This window comes from Tenrec ecaudatus, chromosome 7, assembly GCF_050624435.1.
Source record: "Tenrec ecaudatus isolate mTenEca1 chromosome 7, mTenEca1.hap1, whole genome shotgun sequence".
Classification (NCBI taxonomy): domain Eukaryota; kingdom Metazoa; phylum Chordata; class Mammalia; order Afrosoricida; family Tenrecidae; genus Tenrec; species Tenrec ecaudatus.
Genome location: NC_134536.1, coordinates 64721469 through 64747649, shown reverse-complemented (window position 1 = coordinate 64747649; position 26181 = coordinate 64721469). Strand labels below are relative to the sequence as shown.

At 45.4% G+C, this 26181-nt stretch overlaps 1 protein-coding gene across 2 annotated transcripts in view; it reads right to left on the bottom strand.

Annotated features, from left to right (window-relative positions):
- Positions 1-20803, bottom strand: part of SCML4 (Scm polycomb group protein like 4) — a 53622-nt gene extending 32819 nt beyond the window's left edge. Inside the window, exon 1 of one of the 2 annotated variants that reach the window (XM_075554001.1) lies at positions 20597-20803. In XM_075554001.1, coding sequence (XP_075410116.1) covers positions 20597-20752 — 156 coding nt within the window. In that variant the 5' untranslated portion in view covers positions 20753-20803. The remainder of the gene's footprint in view (positions 1-20596) is intronic. The other variant, XM_075554000.1, reaches the window with a different exon arrangement.
- Between the last annotated feature and the right edge of the window lie 5378 nt (positions 20804-26181).

The following is a 26181-nucleotide window of genomic DNA, read 5'->3' as shown; positions in this document are numbered from 1 at the left end:
AGAGCTATGACTTCAGGGCTTAAGTTCCCATGGTCCCTCTAGCCCATTATTTCCTAAAGTGAGTGAGACCACGCCCTTGGAGGCACTCCAACAATCCACGGAAACTGAAAAAAAAAACCCAGATACCTACACTTTATCTGAGATTACGGGCTATAGTAAAATAAACATTTTTTTAATTACCAAGAGGAATGCTGAATATGTTTCCCCTTGTAAAGTGGATGAAAGGACACATAATTTTGGAAACCTATACTCCACATTAACAAGGAAATCTGAAGAGCAATATCATTTATAATAGCGACCCAAAAGATATACTACTTACCATACACTTTGCCATCAAGTCCGACTCGCAGAAACCCTATGAGCCAGAGTAGAACTGCTCCCTACATTTCTGAGATGTAAGTCTTTATAGGAGCACGCAGCTTCATCTATCTCCCAAAGAGCAGTCCAACACACAACCCCTCTGTGCCACCAGGGCGCCTTAGGAATATACTCAACCAGAGACACAAAAGGCCAATACAAAGGAAACGACAAAATACTATTCCAGGAAACCAAAAGAAGCCTACATCAGTAAAGACTATGCCATGCACATGGATAGGAAGATGTCCAGTTGGACTTGACTTGAGGGCGGGCAATAGCCTTTGCGATGGGGAAATGTGAGGCCTCCTACCGTGTTTTTTCTTTAATAATGCTTTATTTATCCAACGTCTTTTTCCTTTTCATGTAAAGTTGGCCACTAGTTTTTCTATTTCTTTAAAGAGTGATGATGAAATCTGCCTTGGCATTACATTGTATTTCTAGATCGCTTTGGGTAATATTGCTATTTCACCATTTTAAGTCTTCTTCTCCATGAGTCCTATCATGCCCCTTGGGATTTCTGAGACTTTAAATCTTTTCAGGAGTGGGAGCCCTTATGGCATATGGACTACCCATCAAGCAGCTAACCACAGATGAGCAGTTTGAACCTCCCAGTGTTCCGTGGGAGAGGTGAGAGGTCTGTAGGTGAATGGTAATACCAGGAAGGACTCCTTACAGCATCCAACCACACAATAGCAAGTGGCAGCATCTTCCCAGGGATAAAGTGCAGAAGGCAGGAACAAACAGGAAAGAAGGATGAGTGAAAACGGTAAAAATAGGGAGAAAGTGGGGATTGCAATCAATTTCACAAATCAATATATATATGAGCATATATGAAATGGGAATGGAAACCAAATTTGCTCTGTAAACTTTGACTAAAATTACAATAAAAATTTTAATATATATATACACACACACACACACACACACCCAAAAAAACAGAAAAAGCTCCATTGATGTGAGGGGGATAGTGCATTTGCAGTTTGTTCTAGGTCAGACTGTTAATCAAGCTTTCTATTTAGTGGTTCTGAAAGGATTGTGGAATAGTGCATGACCAAAAAGGACTGATTTATAGCAGATGCGGGACTGGTTTTGCCACCACGACAATGCTCCTGCTCATGGAACCATCTCAGTATGCCAGTTTTGGGCAAAAAAATGGCATACCTCTCTTGCCTGACACACCTGACCTCACTCTGTGTGATTTCTATTTGTTTCCTCAAAAGCAGAGGGACATAAAAGGACAGAAATTTGCTGACTTGGAAGAGGTGAGGAAAAAAACAAGGGAGGTGCTGTCAGCCATCCAAACAGATGAGTTGAAAAATGTTTCCAAGAATGGAATCACAGATTTAATAAATGTATTACCGTATATACTGAAGTATAAACTGACCTGAATATCAGCTGAGACACCAAATTTTACCACAAAAACTGCATTAAAATGCGCTGAAAAACTCGGCTTATCCATGAGTTTATACAATAAGTGTAACAGAGATTACTTTGAAGGTGATAAGGTTGCTTTGTAAAAATTTAAATACATAGCTTTGGGGGGATACCCCCTCATCTATGCTCCTGAGAAAGTCATTCTTCTGTGAATTTATATTTCCCCATATTGTCAATGTAAGAATTTTGCTAGGTTATTCCTTAAGTTTGCCCACCTTTAACTTATTATGAGTTTTTGACTCTGAATTTAGGCACTTCAAAACAACCTTTATTATAAAAGGCTTCCTCCAGATGTGGAAATCTTTTTAGGACAACCTCTCAGTCCTCTTTTCCCCTTTCATTTATGAAGAGGCCCAGGTAGAAACATGTTTGGCTAAGAGGTAGGGTGTCTGGTGTTGCCAAGGAATTCAGTCTTCAGATAGGACTGTGGGAGCGTCACCTTGGACCAGTGGGGTGGTTTCATAATCTGTTGTCAGTTTGAGAGGATTAAGAGGGAAGGGGTGGTGTTTAGCCTGTCAATCAGGTCACAACTTGAAGACCTCATTGGGAGGCGATAAGGAAATAAATGGCTCACTGGAGGCGGGGCACACACACTCCCTGCGAGACATTTCTGTTGAGACGACACAGGGAGCGATGCTAGAGCCCTGGGGCTGGAGGAGCCACATGGAAACCCTGGCAGCACTGAGATGCTTCACTCCCATGGATCCACAAGATTTTCCACACACTGGCCTGTGATCTTCCTGCATTCAGCATCATTGCTTGTGTTGTGTGAGTTTCAAGAGGAATTCATGGGAAAATATTGGATTTACGGGCTAATATTCAACTCATGGACTTGATTTGGTCTGGGTTGGGATACTTTCTCAATATTCAATTGCTCTTGTATATAAAGATCTTTCTTATAAACATACAAGTGTCTATGAATTTGTTTCTCTAGTCAACCCAGACTATGACAAGGTTTTTTGGAGCCAACCTATGGCCTTCTGAGGAAGGTATTACAAAAACACATTACTGGGGCCAGTCCCAATCTCAACTAGGTGGTCACCTGCCCACCCCCCCCCCACAAGAATTTATTTCAGAGGACAGCACTGAGGCTGCAGCTTGGGGAGAGGGACCTGTCTGATCAGAGCACATGGGAGCAAATGAAGGGGGAGGAAGAGAGAGTGAAGCACATTCTGGCCCACCAAGCCTTGAGGACGATATTCCCACTCAGAGCAGCCAATCCACAGAGAAGATCATATGGCCAGCCTCACTATGAGACACGACATCCCTCACTGACCCATAGCCCTATAGGGGACAACATTGGAGACACTGTGTGGGAACTGCACCCAATCTGATCCCACCACACTGAGGCAAAACACTGAGGGCATGCAACAGAACAGCAAGGGGAACAGAACAAGGAAGTCCCCAGGAATACCAAGACTCTGGGGCCAGGGCTTGGCGCCCCATCAGACTTGACTGGACAGCACTCCTAAAGACCAACAAACAGTCCTTGAATGAACTACACGCTTTTCTTTGTTGTTGTGTTTTGTCTTTGTTATTAGCTTTTTGTTGTTGTTTTCTTTTCTTTTGTTGCTTGGTTTTGCTCTGTCTTGTTTTTGTGCATGTTATTATCTCTACAGGTCTATCTAAATAAGATAGGCTGGATGAACAATCTGGAGGAGAAACCAATGGGACTGACAGTTCCAGAGGGACATGGGAGAGGGGAAGATGGGGGGAAAGGAAGTGTTTTTAACAAACCCAGGGACAAGGAAATAACAAGTGATCCAAATCGGTGGTGAGGAGGGTGTAGGAGGCCTGGTAGGGTGTGATCAAGGGTAATGTAACTGAGAGGAATTACTGACACCCAAATGAAGGCAGAGCATGATAGTGGGACAAGAGGAAAGTCAACAGAAACAGAGGAAAGAGCTAGGAGGCAAAGGGCATTTATAGAGGTCTAAATAAAGGCATTTATGTATGTAAATATATGTATATATAAGGATGGGGAAATAGATTTATGTGCATATATTTATAGGTTTAGAATTAAGGTAGCAGATGGACATTGAACCTCCACTCAAGTACTCCCTCAATGCAAGAATACTTTGTTCTATTAAACTGACATTCCATGATACTCACCTTCGGACACAATTGCTGAAGACAGAATGGATGAATAAGCAAATGTGTTGAAGAAAGCTGATGGTGCCCGGCTATCAAAAGATATAGCATCTGGGATCTTAAAAGCTTGAAGGTAAACAAGTGGCCATCTAGCTCCAAAGCAACAAAGCCCACATGGAAGAAGCACACCAGCCTGTGTGATCGCGAGGTGTCAAAGGGATCAGGTATCAGGCATCAAAGAACAAAAAAATCATAATTGTGAATGAGAGGGAGTGCAGAATGGGGACTCAAAGCCCATTTGAAGGCAACTGGACATCCCCTTACAGAAGGGTCATGGGGAAGAGACAGCCAGTCAGGGTGCAGTGTTGCAATGATAAAACCTACAACTTTCCTCTAGTTCCTAAATGCTTCCTCCTTGCTCTCCTCCCTGCCCCCCACTATCATGATCCCAATTCTACCTTACAAATCTGGCTAGACCATAGGATGTACACTGCTACAGACAGGAACTGGAAATACAAGGACTCCAGGACAGATGATCCCTGCAGGACCAGCGGTGAGAGTGGCTATACCAGGAGGGTAGAGGGAGGGTGGGGTAAAAAGGGGGAACTGATTACAGGGATCTACATATAACCTCCTCCCTGGAGGATGGACAATAAAAATGTGGGTGAAGGGAGACATCAGACAGTGTAAGATATGACAAAATAATAATTTCAAAATTATCAAGGGTTCATGAGGGAGGGGGAGGGGGATAGGAGGGAAAATGAGGAACTGATATCAGGGGCTTATGTGAAGAACAAATGTTCTGAGAGTGAGGAGAGTAACGGATGTACAAATGTGCTTTATACAATTGATGTATGTATGGATTGTGATAAGAGTTGGATGAGCCCCCAATAAAATGATATTATTTATAAATCGATATTATTTATAAAATGATATTATTTACAAATTACAAATAAATAATAAACACATGACTACTTTAGATATAGACATTATCTATTCAAATCTACTACTGTGGCAATCTTCTTATGGGATGGAGCATAGACGACTCCTTATACAACTCGCTGTGTGATTTTGGTGTGTGATGTGGGTGTAAACCAGCCTCCACATCTATAAGGGAGCTGTCCCTCCATGTGATCGGTGTTGGATTTCACCAACTGAAGTCTACAGAGCAGATTTGTAATCAAGTAGTATCATCCTGCACGAAGATAGAGTACCAGTGTTTAGGGCCCTGGCTCCTAGCCTCCTAAAAGATGCTGCCAGTGACGATGAGAACCAGGCTAGTGCTGCTTTTCTGTTCACTCCAGTCTACATCGCTGAAGGAAAACGGGTTATGGCCCAAACCTACCAGAGGTAGGAAGGCCAGGGAAGGAGGAAAGTCACTGGCTAAAGCAGTGTCGCCAAAAGTGGGCAGTACCACTCCTGGGGATGAAGGGGGCTGCCAAAGCAATGCCTACACTTTATCCTGGATCCTGGGCTATAGTAAATATATATATATATATATATACATACACACACACATATATTTTTTTAATTGACAGAGCAGCACATGGTGGCTAGTGGGCTTTGGACTAACTCCTTGGACCACCACCGAATGCTTACGTAACCAAGAGTACCACTAGGACTCCTAGATAAATACGAGTAACTTTTTCTAAAAACATAGAAACAGGACTGTATACATCAAGACATGATTGATTCACACACAGAGAAAATCAGGTGAATTAATGACAATAGATATTTGTAAGGGGCAAGCCAGAGTCCTAACAATAACCAAATAAATAAACAAAAGTCCATAAGCAAATAAAAATATGATCAACTGGCGAATTACTATCATTCAGTTTAACATACGAACCAGGCAGAACATACATAGGAAGTGAAGTAAATGCCCGGGTCATTGTGATGTAAAATGGGTTGTCTATAGCTTTAGGTATACATATGTATAGCATTGGCAATAAGCATTTATTGAATAGCTAAAATAAGAACATATATAAAGTAGCCTTTGGGGCAAAAAATAAATCAGTGGTAGAAATGCCCTTTGACTTGGCATTCTAAAATTTCCATCTTGTTGTTTAAAATAAAGAATCAAAATTAGCCTCGCCTAGAAGTGCCCCAAAGGAGCCCTGGTATCACTGTTGGGGAAGCATTGGACTGCTAGCTTGAAGGTTGGAGTTCAACCCTCTTAGCAACTCGGAGGGAGAAAAACGAGGCTACCTGCTGCCGTAAACTCCATAGGGGTCCCTAAGAGTCGGAATAGACTTGATGGCAGTGAGGTTTTATAAGGTTTAGAAATGCCTGAAAACAGAGGACCATAGAGATGTGCCTACTGGCTCGGAATGTCCCCGCTGGTGTGACTGAGACCCAGATCTGTCATCACCAGCTTCTCCTGTGTGTGGAACAAGGAGCGTTCGCCGCCTGAACCTATCCAAGCGGCTCTCTGTGCAGGGTTTTGGTGTTTGTTGCCTTGGGTTTAGGCTTCGTTTGGTTTTTTAAATGGACAAAACAAGATGCTCATATCTTGAATAAAAGAGCTGAGAATCCTGGGAGAAACGGCTGCTTCTTGGGCCGGGGCAGGGGTGTACTGATGAGCCTGAAGTAACTTGTAGTGCCCGGAAGGAAGGAGCTGGTCGTTTTGTTTCTGTGTCTGTTTTTTCAAAAAGGGAAGACAGAAGCCCACGCACAAAGAGGGGGTATGTGTCCTAGGACACAGGAGCCACCTGCCGAAAGAGTTTCCCAGGGCCAAAGCTGGAATAATAGAAGCAACAAATAAATGGTATTGGATTATAACTCAATGTATAAAATAAGAAGCTATGAGTCTGTAGTGATATAAATAAATATTGAAGAAGGAAATCAAGGTTAGAGAACAGACAAATCTCCTGAGCATAAAAATTCAAAATAATTTATATAGCTACTTCACCCTTATGGGGGGGGGGCTGACTTCCCATTCCTTAAGTGTGGGCACACTCAGTAATGTTCTTCTAAGGAGTACAGTATGGGAAGGGGCTGTGGAGGAGTAACCCTAGTCGACAAAGCTGAGAAGCCCTACCCTAAGCCAGGGGATCAAGGTCAACATCCACAGTGATAAGCCATGTTGATATGTGATAAGAAGGACTCTTTACCTATGTAATCTCACCCCCAAATCCATATACTCGTTAGAAAAATCATTAGATAATCCCAAATTGCAAAACGATCTATGAAATCTTGACTGAATTCTTCAAAGGGTCCAGGTCATCAGAAGCAAGGAATGTCTGAACAACTTTCACAGACCAAAGGGACCTCAGGAGATGTGACCACTAAATGTCACATGGCTCTGGGTGGGATTCTGGAACCGGTGGGGGTGGTTGCAGGCGGAGGTGGGCTTTAGAGAAACATTAATGAAATCTGAGTCAAATGATGTAGCATTTGTTTCCTAGCAATGTATTATTACTGATTCATTAGTAGTGATCAATGCACCATTATAATGTAAGATGTTAACAGTAGTAGGATCAGGGAGTAAGGTATGGATGAAAACTAATCAAAAATAGTTTATTTGACACACACACACACAATGAGTGGAAAAAATGGATCTAGCAGAATAAATCCAATAAGATGGAGATGGGGAGCAAGGAGGGACCCCCTCCTTGGCAGGATAATCTGGCAGAGAAATTGCTGCTCGAGAAGGCCTGCTCTGACCGACAGGAGCTAACGCTGCGACATCAAAGCCAACAGGGTTGAGCCCGGACGGATGCTGTTGGTTGGCACTTTTACCTGAAATCTAAAACCTCCCCGCAAAGGGTATAAACCTCCACATCTAGGGTCTTGCTGCCAACAGCCGCTCGGTACCTGTGCTTCGCCTTGTTAAAGTGCTGACATGGAATGAAGCAGCAGAAGGGTAAAGCATCAGCCCCAGCCAGCGGGAGTCTCTAGGAGAGGGGCTGGGGCTTGGGATCCACCCATCTTTCCCATTTGAAGATGCAGAACATGGCCTGGAGAGTTGTTTGCTCTGCAGTCTTTCAGGGAGGATCTTCTCTAAGACAAGAGAGTTGGGAATCCTTTGCAAACTCAGACATGTGGTTCAAAGGACACGAACGAGGAAAGACGTTTTTTGTAGAACTGAGTGAGTTGGACAGTGACCAAAGTGCTGACGAAAGTGCTAGACGGACGAGGAGGAGTTGTTGTCAGGAAGGTGAACATGGTGAGAAACTCACTGCAGCGAGTGGATGCCAACTCACAGCGACCCCGTAGGACAGGGGAGAACTGTCCCTGTGAGTTTCCAAAGTTAGAAACTATAAATAGTTAAATAGCTGTATATATTTTTGACATATTATGTACTTCCACCGTCCAGTCATACTAAGAAGAGTGGTACAATCAATTTCAAAGCATTTTCTCCCCTCTTGTGGTGGTTATTCGCCCCCCCCCATTTCCCTCTAACCTCCCCCCACTGATGTTGAAACAGTGTAACTCCAGGTCAGGAGCTGGAGTTTGGATTTTATTGTAAGGGTAAGGAAACAATTCGAGAATTTGAAGTACCCAAAAGGCACAACCCAATTCTTGTTCTGTACACGTGGCTGCGGTAGAGAGAATGGACGGGAGAAGCAAGGTGGGAAAAGAAGGTTCTTGCACGGTTTAGGGGAGACACCTGGAGGCAGCAGGGATTGATTGGCTTTGGGTGTATTTCGAGGTGATAGGAGAGGGTAAAAAAATAAACACTAACTCCCAGTCTTATGTATATAAACTTTGCTTTGTTGTATATTTGCATAAGGCTACTTTTAAAATATAGCATTCATCCACTTACCTGTTGCTAATTTAGTTAACTGAATATGGACTTTGTCCCCAAGTTTCAAAAGAGTCCACCTCTAAAACTCGAGCAATAAATGTTCATAGTGGAATAGGAAATGTTACATGTATAAGCCATCCAAATGATCAAAGAATAAGTAAAATGGTCCATATTTTCAGATGGCATGATCCTATACATAGACTGCCCCGTAGCCTCAACAAGAAAACGACTAGAACTAACAGAAGACCTCAGCAAAGAGGCAGGGTACAAGATCGACACACACATCAGTTGGAGTCCGCTACACCAGGGGAATAAGGAAGACAGCAGAAGGATTGATGCCCTTGAATTGCGGTGCTGGAGAAGAATATTCAAAGTACCACGAACTACTAAAGGACAAACAGTCTGTATGTGGAAGAAGTACAGCCAGAGTGCTCCTGAGAGGCAAGGGTGGCAAGGCTTCGTCTCACATACTTTGGACATATTGTCAGGAGAGACCAGTCCCTGGAGAAGGCCATTGGGCTTGGTCCAGTGGAGCGATGGGAAAAGAGGGAGGCGCTGTATGAGATGGTCTGGCACCATGGCTACATCCATGGGCTCAGGCACAGGAACAACGGCAGTGCTTCCTTCTGTTGTGCACAGGGTCAGAGCCGACTCGATGGCACCTAACAACAACAACCTCACATCAGGGGACATGTCTGGTCCTTGGGTCTAAACAGCATTTCACAGCCACACGCTGTTTTAAATTGGCCATCACAGAAAAACGAGGTTCAAGTGAAACTGCTTTATGAAAAAGTTCACTGTGCCCAGAGAGAACCTCCCCAGGTGACACCACTGGATGCACTAGCTGTCAGGAAAAATGTGTGCTCGGAAAGCTCCATCCGGCTGAGTTTTGTAAGATTAGGTGACTACCACAGAGGGGGTACCCCCTCGTATCTTGCGGCAGCTGTTTATCTTCCGAAGATGTTCACTTCGATTTGATAGTTAGATGACTTTGAATTCTGTTTGTAAATCTTTTTTTGGTAGGGCCCTGACTGTGGATCTCTTGCAGTTGGTTGGTCAAGTCGCACAAATTTCTTGGTGTAGACAAGAGGGTACAAGAGGGTACTAGCAGCGTTGTGTTCACTTGTTAAAACGTTTCCGTTGGTATTTTGTTGATTTCTGGAGCTTGATTTTTCTTCAGTGCCTTCTCAGCAGCTTGGACTTCTCCCCTTAATGCGATTGGATCGCGGTTGCGTGCTATTTCCTGAACTGGTTAAGCGTCAACCGGTGCTCTGTGGTGCAAACGCCGTCTCCTGCCAATGCTCCTGCGTCACTCAATAGTTGGTCATCGAATTGCTCAGGATCGCGGCCAAGGGTTGAATAGATTCTTCAACACGTTCAGTTTGAGAACTGCTGAGCAGGTTCTTCCTCTTCGGTTTTCTATCTCCAGGTCTGCTCACATTTCATGAAAATAGTTTTTCTTCTCAAACTGCCCTTGGAAAGTCTCTCTCTTTCAAGCCATCCTTCCTTCCATTCACTCGAGCTTCCAGAGGGTCTTCTGACACATCCATTTGGACATTGCCTTTCCTTCACATCTTAAGACGACGACCTTTTGATTTCTTCATGCAGGATAGTCTTGACATCTTTTCACGCTTCCTTAGGTCGAGACTAGCTGATCAGGATTCAGATTCAAGATTGGGAATGCGCCAGAGAGGGTTTTTTGATCGGGACAGCTTCTTCTGGGTCGTGTCGGCAGGCAGGCCCCTCTCTGGTCCTTGGCCCCTCAGCCTGGCCTCTCTGTCCTGCCCCTGCTTATTTGGGAAAGTGTAGCAAAGCTTCTTTAGCTCTGGCAAGAAGTGCTCAAAGGCCCCCTACTCTGCCAGCAAGCTCCTGCTCAAAGGCACTTAGATTTCTCATTCCATAGGCCAGGAAAAGCCCCATGCCCTATCCCGTCAGCCTCTTGATCCTGCTGTTTCTACTGCTGCCGCACCTCACCATCTCCGGCCATCTCCCACGGTCTCCAGTGCCGCCCTCTCCGTCTCCTGGGTCTCGGTCCAGTGCAGGTGTTCTGGGTCCAAAGAATGTCCTCCCTTCCTGACTCTTCTTTCTTGATGATAGGGAGCTCTCCCCCTTCTTCCTTTCAGATAGCTCCTTTCAAGCTTGGCAAGAGAGCAAAGCCAACCAATCCCCCAGTTAGGCATCCGTATGCCTTATTTGCATGATCTTACCCCCAAAATATGTCATGTGTTTTATTTATATCATTCCCAAGCTTCATCTGTCTCCCTAGAGGGGTGGTTTCGAAAGGCTGATCTTGTGGTTAGCAGTCCACATGCCATCCACTACACTCCCAGGGCCATGCGCACCGTACAGAGGCTCGTCCTACCCAGCCATAAAGACTACAGTGAGTAATTTCACAGCACTGCGGGCCACGCCCTGTCTCTCCTGGCTCTTGCCCCTTTCCTATTCGGATGATTAACTCTCCCCTCCAAGTCATTTACCATGGACCTCCTATAGCCATCTTAAAAATACTGAAGATTTTTTTGAAGTGGGAAAGAAGCAGATGTATCTAAATTCAAATGACTGTTTAAAACAATAATACTTACGTCTTGAGATATTAGAAACAGAAATAAAATGTGTGACAACAACAATATATAAATGGGGGAGGGCATAAATGATGTCCAAGTGTCCTAAGTTTCTCGACTTATTCTGGTAGAAGCAAAAGTACGATTAACTTTCCAAACCAACCCAAACTCACTGGCATCGAGTCGATTCTGACTCACAGTGACCCAATAGAAAAGGATGGAAGTACCCCGTGGTTTCTGAGACTAACTCTCTGGGAATAGAAGGCCTCATCTTGCTCCTAAAGAGTGGCTGATGGTTTCAAACTGCTGACCTTGCTGTTAACAGACCAACACTCAATCACTATGCTATCTGGGCTCTTTAGAAGATGCTAATATGGAAGCATATTCTAGAGAAACGATTAAAACAATTGGAAAATAAATGCATAACTTACAATCAGTTGAAAGTCAAAAGAAACAGATAAAATTATAAAAAGCAATCAAACAGAACATACAATGAGTGGGACAGGTAGAATGTACAAAGTTAAGATATAGATTTAAACCTAACACTATCAGTCGTTTAACTAAATGTCTCGTTAAGAGAGTGTCGGGCTGGATTTTTTAAAACCATGCTCTTTCTCCCTGTCACCTCCCCTTGTGCCAACTTGAGGAGAGAGCTTTGCCTCTTTCCCTGCCCACATCTTTCCTGGGGGCACATCCTCCTTTAGATATGCACCCTTTCTTGGTACAAAACTCCCTCGGGGTCCTGTGGAGATGCCCTAGGGAGAAGAACTAGAGGAAATTGAAGTTTCATTATGTTTAACTTCAGGCTTTAGTGTAAAAAATGGCCAGCTGGAAATGCAAATCAGTCCAATAAAAAGAAGCATGTGGCCAGTGACCTAATTCCATTCCCAGGAGTCAGCTTGGCAATGGGTCTGCCCAAACTTTCTCTCTGCCCTTGGGAGCCAAAAAGGACCCAGAAGACCGAGGGGCCAGCATCTTTAGGTTTAGAGACCTGCTTTGGCACATGTCCCCCACTAAAATCTGGGATCCTAATTAGCTAGTCTTTGCCCTAAACTGTCCCTAGGAAAATAAGAGTATTCAAATAAAGTACACTGTCTGCCTCACAACGAGGGCAGAAGGAGGTGCCGGAACCGGGAAGACACAAGTCAGGTTCCTTTCACAGGTGCAAGATGGCACCACCATCTGTATGGAAATAACAGTATGTCACTGCCTTTCTGTTCCCAAGTTCACATTCAGTCCCATGGGTAGCTTGAAACTTGTCATGTTGGGAATATTTGTACCTTGGAAATGCTACAAATCAGAGCTCTTTTTCTTGTTGGCTTGGTTGCTTAGACACAAGAAAGTGATACAAAATTGTTATAAATGTAGATTAAACTTTAAAATATGAGGGTGTGTAGTGTTGTATTGTGAACAGCACACGAGATTGAAGTCGTTCTTCAGTCTTCACAACTACTGTCCACTTCAGCTGGGAAGCCACTCACATGCGTGAGGAAAAGATGTAGTTCCAACATATATGTGCCCTGTTTACATTCACCTTGCTCTGTAATGTAAGTGGAAACAGCAACCAACATTCATATTCAAGCTACATACATCCTGCGGCTCGAGCACACTGACCGTGCTGCTAGCAGACCCACGTGTCCGAGTCCTGATCCGGCCTGGACTGGGCCAGATGAAGGAGATCACAGGAGAGATCGTCCCTGAACCAGATGCTGTGAGAGTTCAGAGGGTGGGAGGACCCTTCCTGTGACTTTGCAATAATCGACCTCTTCCGCTGGGCCACAGAGGAAAGCCCACATCTCCTATCAGCACAGGGAGGGGTACTGACTAGCCCACTCTTCCCTTCCATGATGCGACTGTTGTCAGGTGCCCCTGAGGCAGTTCTGATCCGTAAGGATTTGATGCACAACAGAATGAGCCACGGCCAGTCCCGCGCCATTCTCACAATTGTTCTGAAGCCCAGCCCACTGTTCTTATGCCTGAGTCGTGGCGTCCATCCATCTCATTGGGGGCATCCTCTTTTTGCTGTCCTGTTGCCTCACCAGAAATGATGTCCTTCTCCGGGGACTGGTCTCTCCTGACAACATGGCCAAAGTATGTGAGATGAAGTCTCGCCATCCTTGCCCCTCAGCAGCACTGACTGGACTTCTTCCAAGACAGATCAGAGTGGCCTTGTAGCAGTTCCTGGTCTTTTCAATATTCTTCTCCAGCATCATGATTCAAATGCGTTGTTTCTTCTTCGGGCTTCTTTGTTCAGTGTCCCACTTTCACACGCACCTTAGGCCTCAAAGTAACAGCCTTGCTTTTCAATGCCCTAAAGAGGTCTTACGCAGAAGATTTACCTAATGCAACGCACGTTTCGAGCTCCTCACTGCTGCTTCCATGAGCATTGAGTGTGGATCCAAACACAAGATCCTTGACAACTTCAAATTTTTTCCCATTTACCACGATGCTACCTATTGGTTCAGTTGTGAGGATTTGGGTCTCTTTTACATTAAGTCATAATCTTGATGGAAGGCTATAATCCTTGATCTTTATCAGCATGTGCTTCAAGTCCTTCTCGCTTTCAGCAAGCAAGGTTGTGGCATCTGCATAGTGCAGGGCGTTAAGAAGCCTTCCTCCAATCCTGATGCCGCATTCTTCTTCACATAAGCCAGCTTCCCTGATGATGCGCTCAGCCTACAGACTGAGTAAGTAGGGTGGGAGGATAATACAACCCTGATGCACACTCTTCCCGATTTTAAGCCATGCAGTATGCCCTTGTTCTGTTTGTCCAACTGCCTCTTGATCCATGCACAAGTTCTGACTGAGCACAATGAAGTGTTCCGGAATTCCCACTCTTCCCAAGTTGATCCATAGTTGGTTATTATCCACACTACTAATGATATTGATGTCCAGCTATATGAATCCAAAACAACACAAGCTCTGGACCACCAAACACACTGAAGCCGACTCAACACACTCTGTTCTAATGATAACAGAGGCTTTGAAGCGGATTCCAAGCAAACCGAAAGAAGAAACGATCTTATTTAAGTTTGGACATTCTCTGAGTTGTGCTCATTTGTGAAATTGAATTATTATGCAACCTTAAAAAGAAAAAATACTTTAAAAAAAGAGTGCCAACCAGAAAGAAGGCACAAAAGAACTCAAAGGGCTTTAGGGTCACAAAATGCTACTTTCTCCATGTCCTTCGGAGTATCAGATGCCCTGCAAAGTGAATTTCCCAGAGGCAGAAGACTTCCTTAGGTTGTTCACGGATGCTGCTGGTTGCCACCAAATATCCATTCTCCTCCCTTTAATAATGAACTCCCAAGTGTTTGCGGGCCACACGGTCATCTGGCACTGTATTCCCAGCCTCCCCTGGAGGTAAGTGTGGATAAAACGAACTCCTGGCCAGCGGGCCGTGAATGGACCCATGCGAGCAACTTGGAGGGGTGGGCTCCTGTCGGGGAAAGACCTGCCCTCCACTCCCCACGTTGCTTCCGATCCACTGGCTGGGATGTCCATGAGGTAGTGGGAGCTGGGGCAGTCATTATAGACCACAAGGTGGAAAGAATGGCAGAATTTTTTAAAAAAATAGAAGGAACCTGGGTGCCGCACTCAGGAAGCTGTAGGACCCACCCTGAAAGACCACCCAGACTAACACAGAAGATCTTTTCTCTTCCTTAAGCCATTGTGATTTGGCCCTTGATACAATAACTGATGGTGTATCCTGACGAATGCAATAATTTACATTTTATTTATTTTACTTCTGTTTTGTTTTTTAATTATTTTTTTAAATTTTACTATTATTCTTTTTAAAATCATTTTATTGGGGGTTCATACTATTTTACTTTAAAGAAGAGAAATTGATTTCCTTTTTAGTTCAGGAGACTGAAAGTCCAAATGTAGGGTGTTTTTGTTTTTAATAGTAAAGGAACGATACTCTTTTGAGGACATGTTTCCTAACCCAATCAACAGAGCAGACAGAATATCATGGACTCTTTCTGGACTCAGGAGGCTCGTTACTGCCCTGAGCAACCGCACACAGCCTGCTCACGGGGAGAGGGCCAGGGCTGCACAGTCAAGGGCCTCAGCGGTGGGGCTGGGAGACCCCATGCCAGTTCCTGCAGTTCCTGTCACTCTCGCCTCACTGGAAAACTATCTAGGACCCAGAAGCCACAGCACGGTACATGAGGGCATCAGCACACCACCTCCAACAAAGGACTCAGTCAACCTCACAGGACTACTGCTGTGTGATAAGGTGGGAGTGCGTAGCTATAGATAGTCAAGCAAGCAGTTTCTTCTTCCTACTGAAGTGGGGTCTCAATCTTCAACTCCCTCTTCAAGCTGGAAGCCCCTCCACTGGGAAGCACACTGAGCAGCTGCTTCAATGGAACTTGCCCTGGGTGTCAGCCCTGTTCCTCATTCCAGCAGGGGTCCCCTCAGCGGACCTTCTAGGATTGCAGAGAAAAGCTGCCTCTTGTCGCAGCGAGTTTCTAAACGAAGGGCTGACTAAGGACTCCGTGCAGATGCTCCAAATGGAGATGTCAATGCCCTGCTGGATCATGAAAAGGCGGTTTTCATGGCTTTCTGATTAGGTCTCTTCATTAAAAAAAAAATGATATGAACAGAGTTTTGGTTTTTGTGACTCAGGTGACGGGGCCCATACGGCCACAAATATGAGGTTCTCACAGGAGAGAACATGGCCTGGTACGGCATCTGTGGACTTGAGACTGTCCAAAATTCACTGCCCTCGAGTCAATGCCAACTTATAGCTACCCTGTGGGGCAGAGCAGAACTGCCCCTGTGAGTTTCCGACACTGTAGCTCTTTATGGGAATAGAAAATCCCATCTTCTCCTGTTCAGTGACTGGTGCTTTTGAACTGCTGACCTAGCAGAATGCAGACCAACAGCCAACACTACACCACAGGGCTCAGTGATGACCTTCTGCCCCCCTTGGAGGGGCATGGTGGTCTATGAATTCCAAGACACTGACTATTTATTTTTTGCCTTTAATTCACCAAGTTATCCTCAAAGCTCAAAACTCATTGCCATCAAGTTGATTCCAACTCCTAGTCATCCTATAAAGCAGCGGTTCTCAACCTTCCTCGTGCCACGACCCTTTCATACAGTTCCTCATGTGGTGGTGACCCCCAACCATAAATCTATTTTCATTGCTGCTTCATCACTGTCATTTTGCTACTGTAAATATCTGATAGGCAGGATGTATTTTCATTGTTACAAATTGAACATAATTAAAGGATAGTGATGAATCACAAAACAATATGCAATTCTATATTGTGAAATATTTATTTCTAATGACAAATAAATGAAATTTTGTCTTGAGGCATGGTGTAGCATGGGTAACAGTCTTCACACCGGGTACTCATCTGTGGGTGGACCCGCCTGGAGATGGATAAAGGAGCCGTGTCTTGGTTCCTAAGACCATCGAAAATATGTGTTTTCCAATGGTCTTAGGCGACCCCTGTGAAAGGGTCATTCCACCCCCAAAGGTTGAGAACTGCTGTTTCTAAGACTGTAAATCTTTACCAAAGCAGATAACCTCCTTTCCCACAGCAATACCATAGGACAGAGAAGACCTGCCCTTTTGAATTTCCAGGCTGTAAACCTTCGTGGGAGCAGAAAGCTTCTGATGGGGTTGAGCTGTTGACCTTGTCAGCAGTCCAAGATGTAAGCCGATGAATCTGAAGCAACTTGGTAGCAGTCAGTTTGGCTTTGAATTCTTTCCCGCAGATGGGTTGATGGCTTTGAACACTGGCCTTGAGGTTTATAGTTCAATGCTTACCCAATGCTGGCCCCTTGCAAGGATCACAGAAATGACTAAATGTGACAATCTCTGTTAACCATACTTGGGTCTTAAAGAAGAGTCCTTTTGGCCAGAGAGCTTCCCCAGTGTGGAGAGGCACAGAGATGATTGACAGAGAATCTGGGGGCAGCACCAGGCAAGAAGTGACAGCTGTCAACCAGCTTAACCCTGTTAAGCAGTCAGCACAACACAGTGCCCTTGACTCTCCGACAAACAGCTGCTTCATTACCCATATAATCATAATAGTATTTATGGATGGAGTCCCAGATTGGTGCAAATTGTTGAGTGCTTGACCACTGGCCCAAAGTGTGGCAGTTCAAACTCACCAACCGGAGTCTCAAACTAGCCCTGGAGATCTGCTACTCAGAGACCGCAGCTCGGCCAGTCCTGGGAGACACAGCTCTATTTTGCCCATGTGAGTTGGAATCCACTCATCAGCAACTAGCTCCGACAAAGTTATATGGGTCAGTCAAAAAAGATTGCTATAAAAGCATAAAAACCTTTAGTAAACAAAAGCACCAAGATTCAAAGCTGCTGTTTCTAACCATCTCTTTCATCTCGGTCGGTGTTTTCATCCCTCTAGCCCGTCCCTGGAGGATTCTGACCTCTTTAATTTATACCACATCAAATCAACAGTTTGGGTGTTCTTGACCTGACTCAAACCATGTTTCCTTTAAATATTGTTAGAGTTTGGGGAAGAAAAAGAAGTCTGAAGAGGCAAGATCACAGGGCTGGAGGGTGGATGGGGTAAGGAAATTTTCAGAAGACAGCTCTTCCTACGAGCAGGTACCTTGTTATGATGGGGCGGGGGTGGGAGTGACAAATAATCCTCAGGGCAACTTTCATGATCTTTCCCTAACCAATGTCTTCATAATAAAGCCCCGTGATTGCCCTGGGTCCTTCAAGAAAATCTATGAAGATTACCACTTGGAAATCCAAAAAAGAAAAGGGGAAAAAATAAATAGGAAGGAGATATTTCAAGATAAAGGACAGTCCTTTAAATGAAATCATTTTTATTTGTGGGCATCATCATCATAATCTGAACTGACCTCTGCTCTGAACAGAGCTGTCCCAGCAGATGCCCCAAGAAGCTACTGTCGCGATTGAACTTTTCTTTTTCTTGGAAGGCGTTCTAACAAGACGAAGACAAGTGCATTAGTGAGAGAATGTGTGTGCGCCCCCACGGATCACAGAGACATGTTTGAACACGTTTTGTCTAGAATAAACTCATGCCTGTGTGACCTGGAAGCCCACTACGACGCTCTGGGACTTCTCCTATATGAATTCCCTTTCGATGCCGGTCACATTATTGTTAGAGCGCCTCATTGCCCTGTGCTACCACACCATGTACTTATCACAACAATTATCCCCTCGGTGTTGCGCTGTGTGAAATCTTCTATTTCCTCCTCCTTTGAAGCAACCTAACCAAACTGCCACGGTTAACCCTGGAGCAAAGACAATAGACTCTGACGAAGACTTGGAAATACGTTCTTAGGAACAGAGAGCAAAACTACGTAAGGCTAGGCCAGCAATACTTCGTTTTGTTTGATTGACATCTTTATTCTCCTACCTCTGGCTCCCCAGCTGTACCCTAGAGAGCGACCCTTGCCAAATCGGGCCATTGGGAAAGTGGGGTGCTGGCTTCTCAACAATGACAACTCTTGCCGTTCACAGGAATGAGGGGTTCAGAATCTAGGACATTTCCATATTACCACTGAGAAGACTTAATAGGTTGCCAACATTTTTAAATGGTCAAATTCTCCAAGCATAAGATAGTTAGGAAAACAAAGAGCCCATTAACACCCGAAGAGTAGGAAGAAGATGTTTCGGGAAAAAGCACAGATTCATTTTAGGCTTGTGAGCACTTTCTAAGGTTTCTTGTCTTTCTCAACTCAGGGTGGATGGGTGCACACATCGTGCAGAGCTGTTTGGGAAGCCTAAGCCCGTGGCCTAGGAGCTAGCTGGCTCCAGGAGGAGTTAGGTGGTTCTCGGAAGCTGGAGATCAGCCAGCACTTAAGAAGAGGGTTCAAGGAAGAGCTGTGGTCTATGGTCCCCAGAAAAGACAGGGGTGCAGCAGATATGAGACCTGCTTCCTTTGTGCCCGTCCTGAAGCAGCGGTCAACCTGTCCTAAAAGTTTTCCTCCTGACCTGAAGTGTCCCTGTGTCCTAAGCGTGCTGAAAAACCGCCCTGATTAGGAAATGGGGAATTGCAAAGCCGGGTTCATTCCAGGGAATGATTTTCATGTTTCCTGGCCCCGTAAATGCTGCGTCTGCTGGTAATTTTCATTCTTGGGTCACCGCTCCCAGGGGAGGAGGAGAAAGGCCAGACCGGGAGAGGAGGTTGCAGTGTGTTTCTTTAGAATCCTGGATTTGCTCCCTGAATCTGTACACGGAAGGGTTACCCTGCTCGGGCCATCCGACTGCAGTTCCCAAACCCCCACCAACCCCGAAGGTAGCCGTGTGGATGAGGCCTGCCCTACGCCAACCTCCGAAAGGGACGTATCACAAAAGCCCAGAGGCCCATGAGAAAAGGAGGTTCTCTTTGTTAGGGGCATAATCGGTGGCTGACAACTTTACCTCATGAGATGGCTAAGTAAAAGCTTCTTTCACGGAAGCCAATGACCCCCAAGTAACTTTGAGCAACTTTCCCCCCCCCCCCCCCACGCCCTTCCCATTTCCCAGCTGAATTCATTACCAACTCTTCCGGAAGCTCTGTCTTTCTGCTGACCTGAAATCATTTCCATACATTTCCCCAAATACAGGGGAGTTAATTGCCAATTTGCATTCTGGTTTGAGGATTCAGGTCTCCAGTGGAAACACAGGCGCTTTATCTCGGGACAAACAAAGGAAGGAACCCTTCGGAAAGCTCGTTTTCTAAGCCCAAAAGGCCTGCGGAGAACAAGCCTAATATCCTTTCCTCCCCAGCGGCCTTTCCTCTCGGAAAACCTCTTGGAGGAGCCTCCCCCATCTGCCGCAGGTTGGTTTCCTCCCAATCATTGTTCATCCTTAAAGGGATCCCAGGGCTTTCATGATCCCCGATGGCAGCCAAACTTGACAGCAGCAACTCTGTTAGTGCGATGTTGGGGGCACTGTGAATGAACATCCCGAGTTTGCACTGGGCATCTCCTGAGTGAGGCTCGGCTGGGGAAAACGCCTGTGTCCTTTGACACCGACCTGCTTGTGTTACCAATCATGAAAGGGCCTGAGGAACATCATCCACTTCCACTCAAAGAAGTGATGGCTGTCTACGGCCATCCTACCCTCCCGTCTCCTCTGATCTCGGAAGCTAAGCAGGGTCGGGCCTGCTTAGGACTCGGATGGGAGAAGTGACTCTGGCTGAGGTTGGAAGGTGGCTTCCCGCTCCATCTCGGTAGGGACAGGACGGGAAAGCTCACCTCCAAATGGTCCCACGCGATCACTTTGATTGTTTATTGGTCACTTTGTACCAAGGCGGCCTTGCCCGGTGCCTCCTATAGAGAAATGTTGTTCATTCTGTCTGCACCCAAATCCCGACGTGCGTCGCCCGCTGTCCCTGCTCCCGCTCCCGTGTCCCCGCCGGGTGACGGTGGAGAAAGGAAGGAGATGAGAGAGGCATACCTTGTACCCGGGCTTCCGCCCTCTTTTCTTTGGGGTCTTCCCTGCTGGCAAGCACCCCGGCGAGGCGGGATAAAGGCTATGAAGTGCCATCTTCAGGGGTTCCGGGTGAAGTGGGGGTCGGCCTCGCTTCCTCCCAGGGGTCCTTTGGGACTGCATTTCTGCTGGTGCCAGTCTTGCGGAATGAGGTGACAAACCACTCAGGGGCAGAAGAGGTGCTAAGAATCCGTCCAGACACAAAGCAAAACAGAAACAACAGGGTTGGTTTGGTTGGCAAGGCAAAAGTGCATCTGGCGGAAGCATCTGAGGATGGCTATCGCTTGTTGATGGAGACAGAGGAGCTTGATGGTTCTGATAGCTTTCTGGGGGAGTCTCCTGACCGACACGCCCACCCACCCTCACCCGGCCCCTTCCCGGTGTCCTAGTGACTCTCTCTGTAGAATAAAATAGCCAACAGCTGGAAAGCTTTGCACCATGTTATATCAGTAATGGGAGACTAAATGAAAAAAAATCATTCAAATTGCATGTAAAACGTTCTCAACTATGCAACATTTTACATGGGTGAAAAGTGGAAGGAACTACACTAAAATTATGATAATGGCCAAAATGGTGCTATGGATCATTGTTCATCATGTTTATTTTCTCCCCGCCACTACAGTGTTTTTAGAACGAAAAGCAACAATAATAAGCTTCTCAGGTAAAATTGCCTAAACTTGTAAGCAGTGTGTAGTGGATCACCGCAAAGCCAGGGGACATCGCTGGATGGTGAGCTCACAACGCAGAGTGCTCATTCTTAGGAGGAACTAGTGATGTGGAACTTTTCACTCAATTTTAGGGCAATGGGAGGTGATGAAATAAACTTCGGAGGATTTGTAAATACCTATGGGGAGGGTGAGGACAGAGCTTTCAGACTTTCCAGAAAGGCCAAACAATCTATTTTGAGCAAATTAGTCCATGAAAACCTATGAATAAGAACTGAGCACTGTCTGACTTACGTGCTTTGGACATACCACCAGGCCATTGCTGGAGATGGACATAATATTCAGTGAAACAGAAGTCTAGCTAGAGGAAGGAGACACTCAGTCACAGGTACTGGCCCAGTAACTGCAGCAATGGGCTCAAAGAGTCAAGACTGGACATTGTAATGATGACGTAGGACCAAGGTCCCTTTTGTTCTGTTGTACACAAGGTCCTCATTAGTCAGAGTTAGAGTTGGCTTGATGGTATCTATCTGTCTGTCTGTCTATCTATCTATCTATCTATCTATCTATCTATCTATCTATCTATCTTTCTGTGGTACCTACATAATCTGGTGTCAATCTGAGAGGATTGTGAGTGAAGGGGAGGAGTCTGGCCTGTCAATCAATATATAACCAATGAGGTCTCTGTGTGGGCATGGCCTTCTCCTAAGAATTCAGGGAACTCTTGTATTTTCCTTCTTGGAGGTGGAAGAGACTTCTCTCTCTCTCTGCTCACTCCCTAAGAGACGCTCTACTGACAAGAGACATGGTGCTACGCCCTGGGAGCTTTCGAAGTCACATGGACCTACCCTGATGCACCAGACCTCTGGAGCTGGAGCCACATAGAGACCCCTGCCAGTGTTGAGATGCTTACAAAGCCACTGCATCCATAAGACTTCCAACCCACTGGCCTGTGATCCTCCTGCATTCGGCATCATTGCATGTATTTCATGAGTCTGAAGAGGACTTTATAGATTGGTATCAGACATATGGGCTAATATTGGACTTACAGACTTGATCTTGACTGGGCTGGGACATTTTGTCAATATTCAATTGCTCTTGTATATAAACCTCTTTCTTATATACATATGAGTGTCTATGAATTTGTTTCTCTAGTCTACCCGGACTAATGCACTATCTATCTACTATCTATCCACCATCTATCTTTCGAGAATGAGCTCTTGCTCAAAGACTGTGGTTGGGAAAGGGCAGAGAAGCAGTCCCAGGCCTTTGCCAGGGCAGCCGTGCACAGACCAGATTGCTGGCTCAGGAAAGAAGTATCAGAGAGTAGGAATTTGGAGCATCTCTTCCAGATTGAAGGTTATTTTGTTAACTCTCGGAACAATATTTTATCAAAAATCTTGGTGGCTCTCTTTTTGGACCCTTTCCTATCTTGGATTTTAAGATTAATATTTTTTTGCTTGTTAACATCTCAGAAATTTCAGACACACCTTATGGCACTGCAGCTCCTCAGAGTTTAGACATTATTGTTTTGCTTTTTAAAAAATGGTACCTAAAATAATCATGTGTAAAATAATTCAAAATTTGCTTTATTAATGGAACACATTACAGTCAATAGATTTGAACTGTGAAACCTGCATTAATCCAGATGTAAACAAAGCACATGCTTCTCTCTCTAGAATTAGGGTCTGTACTCCACCATGCCAACAAATACCCAGAGCATTCATTTTCCGAAGAGGCTAAGACTGGGGCCTTAACAGCCGCTGAGCCGCCGTCTAAGAGGCGGCTCCCGTTCTTTGAGCAAGACAGTAAAGAAAGTCAAAGACACATGGAAACAGCTAATCCCCAGAGACTCATGAACAACACGAACCTCCGCCTCCGCGCCTCTGAGACCAGAACAACCAGATGGTAGCTGGCACCACTCTGAAAGACATCTATTAGAAGGACCTGGATAAAGTGGGAGGAGAATGTGGAACAAAACTCACTGTCACAGTGAAGACCAGGCGTACTGGTCAGAGAGAGACAGGGGGACCTCAGAGACCACTGCCCTTCGTCACCCTGCTCTCACTGTCGCGTGTGCCTCTACAGGGCAAGTCCACAACCCACAGGGCGAACGTCAACGCGTGGGGACTCCTGGTCGGAAACTCCACTGGCTGCCCTCCCTCTCCCACAAGAATGGGAGTCCTGTGAAGAGGAGCTTGGCTGCAGGCCTTCATTCCCTCTCTGGTGGCTTGGCTTGTCCACTCGCGCTTAGTGCGGAACTCACTGCCATAGTCATAGCGACCCTGTAGGACGACGTAGAGCTGCCCCTGTGAGTTTCTGAGCCTTTCTCTCTTTACGAGAGTAGCCTGCGCAGAGGCTAGTGGTTTTGAACTGCTCACCTTGTGGATTGCAGTCCAAGGGATAATCACTAGGCCTGCCACCCAGGCTCCTCGGCTAGCTGACATATTTTCTCACCAAAACTTTATTAAATCACTGGTAACTGTGTGGAAGCCTTTTAAGCATTTTTTCTCTTCCTTTATTTCTAATTAATTCATTCCCCCAAAGCTAGTGATACATGTTCAGAAATACTAGTTACCACACTACTGTAAATAAAACTTTGACCACATCAGCGGCCATCAAAACACCAGTAGCAATGAAAATAACAGAGCATGCTTGCAGCATGCACAGACAAAATCATGCGATTCACACACGTGATTCACTGTCACTGGGTGACAATGACAGCTCCGACAGGAGCACATGAGAGGTTCAAAAGGTAAATCTGCTCTACATTGTTCTACATTGTTAGCCTTGTAGATGTATTGATCCACCGAAACGTGGTGACAAAGATATTCATGCTACTATGACTACCTGTGTGGCTATTTTCATTAAAATAATAACAGTTTGCACAAATACTGCACAAAAATATTCACAGTCGTTTTGCTGTACCCTCTCCGTCTACACTGCATGAAAAAGTAAGGAACCTCTTCAGGTATGTAAAGCTGATAGCTAGTTTCCTGCTTACAAAGCAGCAGATCAATATCTAACTCTTGGGAATATTTGCATTTAGTCATACCTCAAAAACCTTAAAAAAAGGAAGGCCTGACTATCTACTTCCAAACACGAACCAATGAAAAGCCTCCAGATCACAAGTGTCTAATCCCATTGTGCAACGGGTCCTAGTCAGTCAGGTGGCAAGCAAACATATAAATCCCTGGAGACCCATCTGAATTCTGGAAGCTTATATGGTATTTCTCTATTTCTTTTTAATAGCCGATTTCAGTGAATACAGAAACTACCTCGGTGCTGGGTCAGGTCTGGAAGCACTCTTTAAGAAAAGGCGCTTAGGAAACATTACGTATCCTACCCCTAAATCAAATCCTTGCTGTCTAGTGAATTCTGACTCACAGTGACCCGATAGGACAGGGTAGAACTGCCCCACAGGGTTCTCAGGCTGTCATCTTTAGAGAAGTAGACTGCCACATCATTCTCCTGTGAATTCAAAACCTCTGCCCTCAATTAGCACCCAAGTGCTTTAACAGCTGCAACAATGGCATTTCTTGATTCTGCCTTTCAACGTTTCCTTCAAACGGTTGTCAAATTATGACTTAGCAAAAAAGGGATTTGCTGCTGTTTTTCTATTAAGGAATCTACTATGTGTCTACACAACACTTGGTTAGAAATATTACAACTGCAACCAAGAGAAAGTAGCGTATGGTCTATGAATTTAGGAATCATTGTTTTACCCGTGATCCTTGCAAATCTAACACATACAAGCCAAGGTCCTAGCCGTTAGTGCTTCATGAAGGGAATTATCAAATCCAAAGCCTCCAGGGTTCCTGCCGGACCATGGAGTCAGCCAGGAATTATCTGGGGACATGGATGGGTGTCTCTATGTATCCATTCATTCATTTGCATCCATTGAATATATATTAGATACTGTGCATTTTAACCATCAATGAGAATAAATCAGCCATGTCTCCTAAAACGTCGTGGTCTATGGAGTATCAGGCAAATAAAGACATCAGAACAGTGGCAGACAGGTGGGAGAGCAGGGCTTTTGTACAAAATGCTCCGAGAATATGGAGGAGGGAAAAATCAGTTCTCCAGAAGCCCAAACTCACTGCCACCGAGTGGACTCCAACTCATAGTGAACTTATAGGACAGGGTCGAACTGCCCCTGTGGCTTTCCGAGACTGTAACTCTTTATAGGAGTAGAAAGTCTCAGATTTCTCCAGAGAAGCAGCTAGTAGTTTTGAACTTCTGACCTTGTGGTTAACAACCCAACTCATAACCACTATGCCATCAGGGGTTAAAAGGGGTGGGGATAGGAAAAGCACCGGACAATGACATTCGACGTAGGATTTTTCAGGCAGAAGAACAAGATAGACAACGCAAGTCAGTGAAAGCCACAGAGCTGGCTGGGTGTAGAGAAAGCCGGTGGGAGGAAGTCCGCTGGTGCACGGGCCACTCCGACTGGAAGCAGGAGCGTGGCTTTCTGCTCTCACACAGCGAGAGCGTAGCCTTTCAAGAATCTTTGGTCTCATGTGGTTGTCGCTAGTTGTCAAGGGATTGGCTCTACCTCAAGTTGACTCACGGACTACAGAACCAAACGTCTCTCCTTCCCACGCTGTCTGTATGACAGGCCGTGTGCTTGAGCCCGTTGCTGTGCTCCCTGTGTCTTTTGAGTGGCTTCCGAGCCACAGAGGAGCCCTGGTGAAGGAGAGGTTAAGTGATGGGCTGTGACCCGCAGGGTCAGCCCTTGAGATGACCAGCAGCTCAGTGAAAGAAAGACGGAGCGTTCTACTCCCATAAACAGTTACAGACTCAGAAACCCTCAAAGTCAGCTATGAGTCAGCATTGACTCAATGGCCGTGAGTTTGGGTCTTGTTTGTTTGTTTTGGCTTT